This window comes from Elaeis guineensis, chromosome 1 (assembly GCF_000442705.2).
Source record: "Elaeis guineensis isolate ETL-2024a chromosome 1, EG11, whole genome shotgun sequence".
NCBI lineage: Eukaryota > Viridiplantae > Streptophyta > Magnoliopsida > Arecales > Arecaceae > Elaeis > Elaeis guineensis.
The window spans coordinates 177,435,725-177,444,843 of NC_025993.2; the positions used below are offsets into that span (position 1 = coordinate 177,435,725).

General features: G+C 33.6%; 1 protein-coding gene across 1 annotated transcript; it reads left to right on the top strand.

The window, feature by feature from the left end:
* The first annotated feature begins 371 nt into the window (after positions 1-371).
* LOC105032116 (CASP-like protein 1D1) lies at positions 372-2,099 on the top strand. Its single transcript, XM_010906469.4, has 3 exons — positions 372-705; positions 1,441-1,567; positions 1,674-2,099. The coding sequence occupies exons 1-3, from the start codon at positions 437-439 to the stop codon at positions 1,893-1,895; spliced, it is 618 nt and encodes a 205-aa protein (XP_010904771.1). The 5' UTR covers positions 372-436; the 3' UTR covers positions 1,896-2,099.
* The last annotated feature ends 7,020 nt before the right edge of the window (positions 2,100-9,119 follow it).

The window sequence follows — 9,119 nt, forward strand, 5'->3', positions numbered from 1 at the left end:
GATATATTTCTAGCCGAACAACAACTAACCCTATTTGAGAAGTAACGTGAACAAAACCAATATTTCAACTTAAGCATCCTAAACAAAACCAATGTTTGCATTGACCACGAAAGGGTTGATGATGGTTAAGAAGGTAGGAAACACATTAGCTAAAATTGTTCTTGCAGTCTATGGGGACTTATGACCACTTTTCGATCCCATGAGGAAGACAACATGCTTATATTAACTAAATAATATAATAATTTATGGTTGCGTATAAGAAACCTCTTCCAAGTTTTGGAGCGAACACTCCCACCTAAACGGCAGTCTCCCCTTCAACATATGAAAGCTTGTGGCTGGTGCTGCTGCTGCCTTTAACATATATAAATATTTCATATACCCCTCTTCATGTCCCACACCATTAGCCAACTTTTATAACTTCTAGCAAGATTCCCTCATGGAGACCGTGGAAACCACCGAGGTGACCACCACCACCACCACCAGTTCCGGCAAGACCATACCGGAATCCGGTTATGTTCCTCCCAGCCCTCCCCCCAACTTCTTCGCTTTGGATTTCGCTCTAAGGCTTCTCCTCCTGGCGGCGACGGTGGCTGCCCTGGTGGTACTGGTTACCAGCAAGCAAACCATAAGAGTAGCCACCAACTTACCCCAACCATTTTCGTTTGCCACCCGTAGTGCCTATTTCAAAAACTCTCCAGCCTTGATGTAAGTTGTACATATAGATATATTTTATTTAATTTTGATGTAAAATGAGGGTATTAGTCCCCACCCGTTCATCAGTAGATAATATATACTTTATTACATATATAAAATCAAGCAGACGTTGTGCACATTTTTAATCTCTGTTTCTTGCTTTTCTTTTTTTTTTTTTTTCGGAAAATTAAGTTGCCTACAAATCACAAAAGGCACCATAGTGTTGCAACTTAATTATGTTTGGTTAGTTTGAATATAACCCCATCCAACACGAAATTTAATATACTAAAATTGATATCATTAGACCTATGTATTTATATGCATGTGGTACACACCTCTGTGGTGCATCTCATGCTCCACTATCACATTCTATTAATCAAGAAGTTTTAGATTATGATGGAACCATCCTCTCTCTCTTTCATATGTTTGTGTAATAACTCTGTTTCATATTGCATTTGAAAAAATAATGTTTAATTTTTCTCCCAAGTTAAGATTCTTGTCTTCAAGATTCTTTTAAATTTTTACATAATAATAATCTGATTTTAAGCCCCCAGTTTCTAGCTTAATCTAACTCAAACCTGCAAGCCAAATCCTCACTGTGTTTGCATTCCTAGACTATAAATTGGATGGAGTAAAGTTCTGTTTGGGTTGGGAATGAATTGTCTCATAACCTAACCCAACCAAGCTACACTCCTAAATTAATGCATTTAATTGTTTAATGACTTCCCTATTTGTGGTGGTTTGCAGATACCTATTGGTGGCGCTTTCAGTCGGTGTTTTGTACAGCATCATCACGATCCTTTCATCCTGCTTTGCCATCTCACGCCCCTCTCCATCACCAAAGCTGTATTTCCATTTAATTGTCTTTGATGCAGTAAGTTGGATTGAACAAATGAGTCACTTTCTTGTTTCTTACCATTTTTCAGAAGAAAAAAAAAAAAAAAAAAAAGCCTAACCATTACTTACATTTTGTTCTGCAGTTGATGGCAGGTATTTTGGCTTCAGCCACAGGTACTGCAGGATCAATTGCATACCTTGGTTTGAAGGGAAACTCTCATATTGGATGGACCAAGGTTTGCAATGTCTATGGAAAATTTTGCAGGCACATTGGGAGCTCAACAATCGTTACTCTCGTGGCATCAATTGTCCTAGTCTTGCTTGTCGTGCTCTCATCGTACTCGCTCTACCGTCGAAGCCATTGATCACAAACTTTAAATCCATTGGCCTTATAGTTACCTTCTCCTCCTTGGCATGTAAAATGGTGTGAAGAGTTATGCTCGCTACCTGTAATCTGTAAGATGTGTGTGAATGTGTGTGTGTGTGTTGTGTAGTCTTGAACCTTGTTGTGTAATTGTTGTTGTTTCATCTCTTTGTTGATTGTAATCTGATTGAAAACAACTTCTATAGTTTGGAGCCTTTTGGATTGGGTTGCTTCTAAAATTTTACATGATTTAATTTGGCTAAGTTGTGTGGAATCTTGGTCAAGGTGGAACTGAAGCATTTATTTTTCTTCTACTCAAATCAGGCTGGCAATAATTCTTCCATCCAAAATTTTATTTGTAGTGTAGATAGGGATATGAAACTGCTGTGAGATAAAGCTGGAAGTGTGTGGAAACTTTGAAAGTTGCGGCCAAAAGATAGAGGACAGATTCATATGATCCAATAAAAGAATGGAATTGTGTTAGGTGACGACTTTTGAGGAAGAAAATGACGTTGAGAACGAAATGAACTCATGTGAAGCAAGAAAGCAAGACCTTTGATGGGATGCTTGAACTTGAATTTTGTAGAAGGGGTTCCAGAAGGTGATATATGGTTAGGTGGCACTGGTGTTCTTCACAGGAACCTAGCTAGTTTGCTTGAAAAATTAGGTACAATACTATGCATTTCATGAAGGCTGTGGAAGAGATCTTAACACTCCGTGTATTACATGCCAATGACACTAGATTAAGGCTAATATTTGCATGTCATGGACCCTATGATTCCTGTTCTGCATATAGCTAGGAGATATATAAGCCATGCCCTTTTGATTTGGGTTCAATTAATCATCATAGATTATGCATCTCCAACAATTAATTTCTTATAGAACTGTCAAAGTTCATGTGAAGAATCGGGAAAATGAGTAAAAACTAACCTAATATGTTGTAGCTAATTCATCTTGTGATGAAATCATATCAGCATATCAGAATTGGGTCAGAATTTAAATCCAAATTCAATTTCACTTGTATATAGTTTGGTCAAATTATCTATTCTTTTATCACATTGACTCTCTCTTGGATCATGTTTATACTAAGACCATGTCTCATGAGCAATGGTTTGGCTTCCGCAGGGTGGGGTAGTTATAGGATTACAGGTGGGGAATAGCCCTCCTGGTCTCGTAAAAAAATTATGTATATGAATAAACTTAATTACTTTACTATGAAATTATTATCAATGGATCGATGAATGAAAATCTAGTTTTAGGTCAATTCGGGTTCGGATTAGGTCTCATATATGGCAATCCATTTTTGAAATTGGTTAGATTTTTTCATCGAAACCTATTGCAGATGACTCTGGCTTGTGTTAGATTAAGTTATTTTCAAGTTAATCTCAGTTATAAGTGATCAATATGTCTATGAGTAATTTTGTCATGAAGCATGTTTAAAAGCAGACAAATTTGTTTGCTTAAAGAAGAGCATACAATTGTATATCTGCAACCTCGAACCCTGTCAGTTTCATATGGTTAGGTAGGTTTCCAAGAATTTAATTTTGTCCACCACTCTATCCTTCTCATGATACTCAACCTTTTGACAAGAAAATTTGCATCCAAACCTTCTCCATCAACCTCCTTTGAGATCCAAATGCTTTCCATTTTGAAAAGCGACAAACTAGCAAATTAGCAATGAATTATTCGATGAGGACAGGTTTGGGAGAATCATATTCGATGGTGATTTAATTGCTTTGGTTCAAACGAGGAAAAAGAGAAAAAAAAAAATCGAATAAAAAAAGTGTTCCATCCATGATAATTTATGATTTGACGTGTCAATTCGATCTATGAACAACTGTTTTAAGTAAATTTGAATTTGAGTCATAAATGGATCAATCTATTTATTAAATAAGTTAGATTTAGATTCAATCTTTGATCTATTTAGCCCATTTTAATATATTTAGTAATTAGATCGGTTCATAATCCAATCTATTTAGCTTATTTAAAATCTATTTAACATATTTAAAATCTATTTAATATATTTTTAACCTATTTAAGCTGATCCGTTTAACTTGTTTAACTTATTTTATCTTACTTGACTTGTTTAATAAGTAAATTATATGGATTGTTTAATAAACAAGTCGTATTCAGATCTAAATTTTTGATCTGTTTAATAAATAAATTAAATTTGAGTTGATAAATTTTTTATTCGATATGTATATGATTCCCTGTATCTAATCCAATCCGATCGCTGCTCCTACATAATAAAAGGAAAAAAATAATATAATGATATCATATTAAAATCCAAGTTGAAAATCTTTGAAAAATTCAAAACTTCTTGTTTTATTTTGTTTTTGTTGTTATTGCTGGTCCTACAACCCAATTGTACTCAACATATGTACAAGGAGTATAGAGTACAACTGATCTAAAAATCATCAAGAAAAGTCCATGGATGGTATCCGTATAACGAGCAATATGTAATGTAGTACAGTCAACCAGCCAATTATCTTTTCTCCATTTAATCTTACAATATATTAAAAGAGAGCCCAGTGCTCTCTCGAAATGCCAAATGTCAAAAGCTATCTGTGTCACACGTGTCCTCGTTAATTTTTTCTTTCCCATCCCAAAATATCGAACCCATTAGGTGGATCGGATCCAATCTCACACGTGAAGTGGTAGGCCTCCCCCCATTCTCAAGTATCAGTTTAAGATATAGATCTAATTGCAGAAAGTGAGGGGTAAATATTAAAACCTTCGAGATTTTTTAAAATCAATTTTGATAGTAGTATTCGAGGTAGAAGTGGTGGATCTGGCATCGTCATCTATGATTCTGCTTCTAGATTTGTAGTGGCTGGAGGCAGTTATCTCTTTGATCCAATCGTTCTTTATGTGGAGCTTCAAGATGCATGGATTGGAATTACATATGCACATCGAATTCTTCATGCTGATTTTTTGTTTATTGAGGATGATTCGACGACATTAATGTCTTGGCTTTATCGATGCTTATGTAAAACGCCCGTCACCTCCTACTGAATGACATAGCCTCCATGTTGTCGGACTGCATGGATTGTACTATCAGATATATCTTTCGTGAGACTAATACTACTGCTGATTAGATGGCCGTATTTGTTGCTGAGCATTTTAAATCACATCCATGAACTGATTCACACAATATTCTTGATCTTTCTCTCTCTCTTCTCCCTTTCCCTCTCTCTTTGCATCTTTCTCTCTCCCCTTCCACCCATCACTCCGTCGCCCTCTCCCTGTGGTCGGCCAAAAAGGAGAGCCAACCAGTTGAACACCATAACAAGGGCCTCGAAATTGCTCGACTCTTCTAAGAAGGCCTTGGGAGCCTTAGTGCCAACACCCACATCATCCTGTCCTTGAAAACCTTGCTCGATGCCTATGACTTCACTAGCATGGCCACCATCATATTGAAGGCCGGAGGTCGGTATCCTGCATCATTCACCGTCCTTATCTTCTCCTTCTTTTTTTTTTTTTTAAACCAAAAAGCAAAAGCATCAGACGCTAGCTGACGGTTTGGAGTACTTTCAAGTTGAATTGGGAGACAGGTAAGAGATTCACGTTCAATTAAGCCAGCCGCATCATTTAAGGGGATGGTGCAGAGGATCGAACCGTGCAAAATCCAATGACGATAGAGGCAGGTACAGATAATAGATGGACCCATCCCAAGTGGATGGCAACGGGATAGGGTGTTTACCTCCCAGGGGCATACAACCCTCGCATGTCCCCTCAAGGTTTCAGAACATGATTCCAAAAGAAATATTTTATTTTTTTCTAAAAAGAACCTGTTTTAGACAATTGTAAAAGCCACATCGATTGTTATATTTTTTTATCATTTTAAGTAACTTCTTATGATGCATATGACGTCTAGTTCTCAAGAATTTGAGATCTATGGCATTTTATGATCATTTTGTTGTCAATATCTCATTTACATATGCAACGTGGGCAGGTAGTTGGCTGACATAACTGACTGGGGACTTGGAATGTGACCGACCAAGGAAATTATTGATACAACTTGAAGCCTGCCACCCATTCTCCTCCGCATGGAATGCTCCTCTTAAATATTAATATTTTTTATTTTAGCCTTTCTTTTTTTTTCCCTCACCCTTCCCTCCTTTGCGTCACACTTGGAATCTCTCGGGGGCTTTTCCGAATTCAAATTTTTATTGATAAATTTTTAGTGACAAAATATAAATCCAGTCATCAAAATATATATATTTTATGACTGCTTTTCATTTTTATCATAAAAAATTTATCATTAAATAGAGCTTTTTAAGGTTGAAAAATAATTTTGATGTTAAAATAAATTTTGATCAACTCATTAATGATAGCTGTATAATTCATCACCAAAATTTATGTCTTTAGTCTTGACATTTTAAAATGGCCACTATGAATTATATATGCTTCTTTAATGATAAAACTCATAGAATAGTCATTAAAAGTCTATATTTTTTAATAATAATATATTATATTATCATAATTTTTGTGTTTATATTGATGTTGATCAAATCACTAGTGACAATTTTGTAATTCATCGTTAAAACTTATATCCTCAATGATGATATTTTAAAATGATCACTATATGTATATATCTTTCAATTATAAGTTGATAAAATGATTATTAAAATGAATATTGATCAATATATTAATAATTACTTTATGATTCATAGCTAAAGTATATATCTTTTATGATGATATTTTAAAATAGTCATCCTATAGATATATACTATTAATGATGAGATTATAGAGTAGTCATTAAAAAGCTATGTCTTTAATATCAACCATTATGTTATCACTAAAATCTTATATATATTAATGACAAAATAATGATGTCGTCAATAAAAATATTAACTATAATTATATTTAAATAATATATATGTTAATTATTAAATTAAGATATGGATCTTGATTTTGTATTTGGTATGCCATTGAAATCAAGTCAATTTTATAAGAGTTGGAGTAAGATTAGAGGGTGATTAGATATATCTAATACCATATAATTTTTATTGGATATTTGATAGATTTTTCAAATACATTAAACTACTAAATTTCATACATTCCATCGGGATTCAATTTACTAAAATTGACAATAAATTTTATTTTTAGCTGAAATTTTTGGATGGATTAAATATTTATTTTTAACTTAATTTAATCTGATTTATTTAATAAATAAATTATATGAGTCAAGATAATTTAATAATTAGAGAAAAATAATTTTTACTATAAAATCCAATATCAATATTGAAAGTAACACATCAAATCATAATTATTAAAAAATTACATGCAAACCGATTTAACCAAAGATTTGGATCACTAATTCAACTTAATATATAATATAAAATATTAAAAAATATTTTGTATTTTATACTCTTACTTATTAATTATTATGTAAATAAAAGGGGAAATAAGTTATTTACTTTTAAAGGACTTTAGCAAAAGAAGATGCTTAATTTCTTTATAAAAAATAATTAGTAAAAAAATAAAATATGTCATACATTTGAAATGAAAATATTTTATAGTATAAAATAATTTAAATAAGTATAATAATTAATGACTTCATATTAACAATTAATGTTGTCATGGTGGCTATGTAGTAAGCAAATATTCAATATGTCTAATTGTATCATTTTATTATAATCAATAAAAATTGATCACAAAAAAATATTTTAATAATAATATTAAATTCTCATTAAAAATTATTTTTGATCATTAATTCCTTATCTTTATCACCTTTATCTTTTACCACAAATACGATCATTACTAATATTTATCTTTAATGATCATTTATATTTTGTCATTAAATATAATATTTTTTTGATAATTTTTTATTTTAGTCGCTAAAACTTTTAACTACGGTACCTCTAGTGATTGCCTAATGACGAAATATTTTTTATCACGAAAAATTTTTAATGACAAAAGTAAAATAATTTCAAACTAAACTTTTCATCATCGCTAAAAACTAAAACTTTTGTAGTGTCGAATCCTATCATCTTTCGTTGCTTCCAATTTTTTCACAAAATCGGGATGGTTCTACAAGTAACTTGACCAAGCTAACGATACCAATCTTGCTCTGTTTTAGATCTTAAATTTTAAAACTTCGGTACAAAGAGCAGTATAGATTTTAGAGTGCTCAGACACTTTAGCACAGGGTTAGAGGTGCCCTGTGGAGCAAGGAAAATAGCAATAAATGGAATATGATCGGAGCAAAACAAGTATTAAGCCTAAGGGGCCTGATTGGCTTGTATGCTGTGCTTAAAAACATGTTTACACGAATAAAAATAGGTTATAATACCAGATAAGATTGATTTTTATGAAGTACATGTTTTCTCCTATTTCTGATAAATTCTGTTTTCTAATTATATTTTGTAATATCTATATTTTAAAAAAATAATTGACAACCAAATTGTCTCAAAAGGGTAATGTGGCGTGTTGGGATCTACCGTGGTCCATTTGGACCTAGTCCAAGTAATAATTAGACCTAGCTAACTACTGGGCCAACAATAATTATTTCTATGAGAAAAGACAGGCTTTGGAGGAGTCCTTATCTTGGTGAGTTGATTTCTTAGGCTCGAGGGTCCCGCCCAGATGGTGTTGTTCCTATGGAATGATACCACCATTCTTAGTTCGAAGTTCCCGTCCCAAAAGACAAAAAAAAAAAAAAAAAAAATCTCTCCCCACATCACCATCATTAGGATAAAATTATCTTTGATCACCGATAAAGGCCAAGTTGGTGAGGCCCAACCAACGACGTGTCCTTCCATTAGAGCAATAGGGGATAAGGTTGTTATATCTATCTTACAAAAGGGGGAATCATGCACCTTTCTTTGTGCGGATCCACTGTTGGATTGCACAATGATTGCTTCGAGACTTACACAGATGGAGAAGTATAAAGGTTTGAAGTACTTTGAGAGCTATGTGGAGCACAACTTACGTCCGATGGCGAAGTTGTAAATAAAGATCAATCATTTTTCCACGAAAGATACAAGCGGAATCCTATCCATGAACATTAGATCCAAGTTGGTGAGCCCCAACCAACACGTCATGTAGGCCTCCCTTCAGCTTCCTTCCACTTGACCCATGGACATGAAAACAAAATTAAGGCAGCTGCAGGCCTGCATCAGTCTACCCCCGGTAAAAATGTGAGGGCATATGTTTCGCGTTATCACTACCACAAGAATAGTCAAGTGGTGACCTCCAAGGGCACGTCTCCTCAAATTGT

Coding starts and splice junctions, on each gene's coding strand:
- LOC105032116 (XM_010906469.4), top strand. CDS start 437: ATGGAGACCGTGGAAACCACCGAGGTGACCACCACCACCACCACCAGT. Junction 706..1,440: donor AAAAACTCTCCAGCCTTGAT/GTAAGTTGTACA, acceptor GGTGGTTTGCAG/ATACCTATTGGTGGCGCTTT. Junction 1,568..1,673: donor ATTTAATTGTCTTTGATGCA/GTAAGTTGGATT, acceptor TTTGTTCTGCAG/TTGATGGCAGGTATTTTGGC.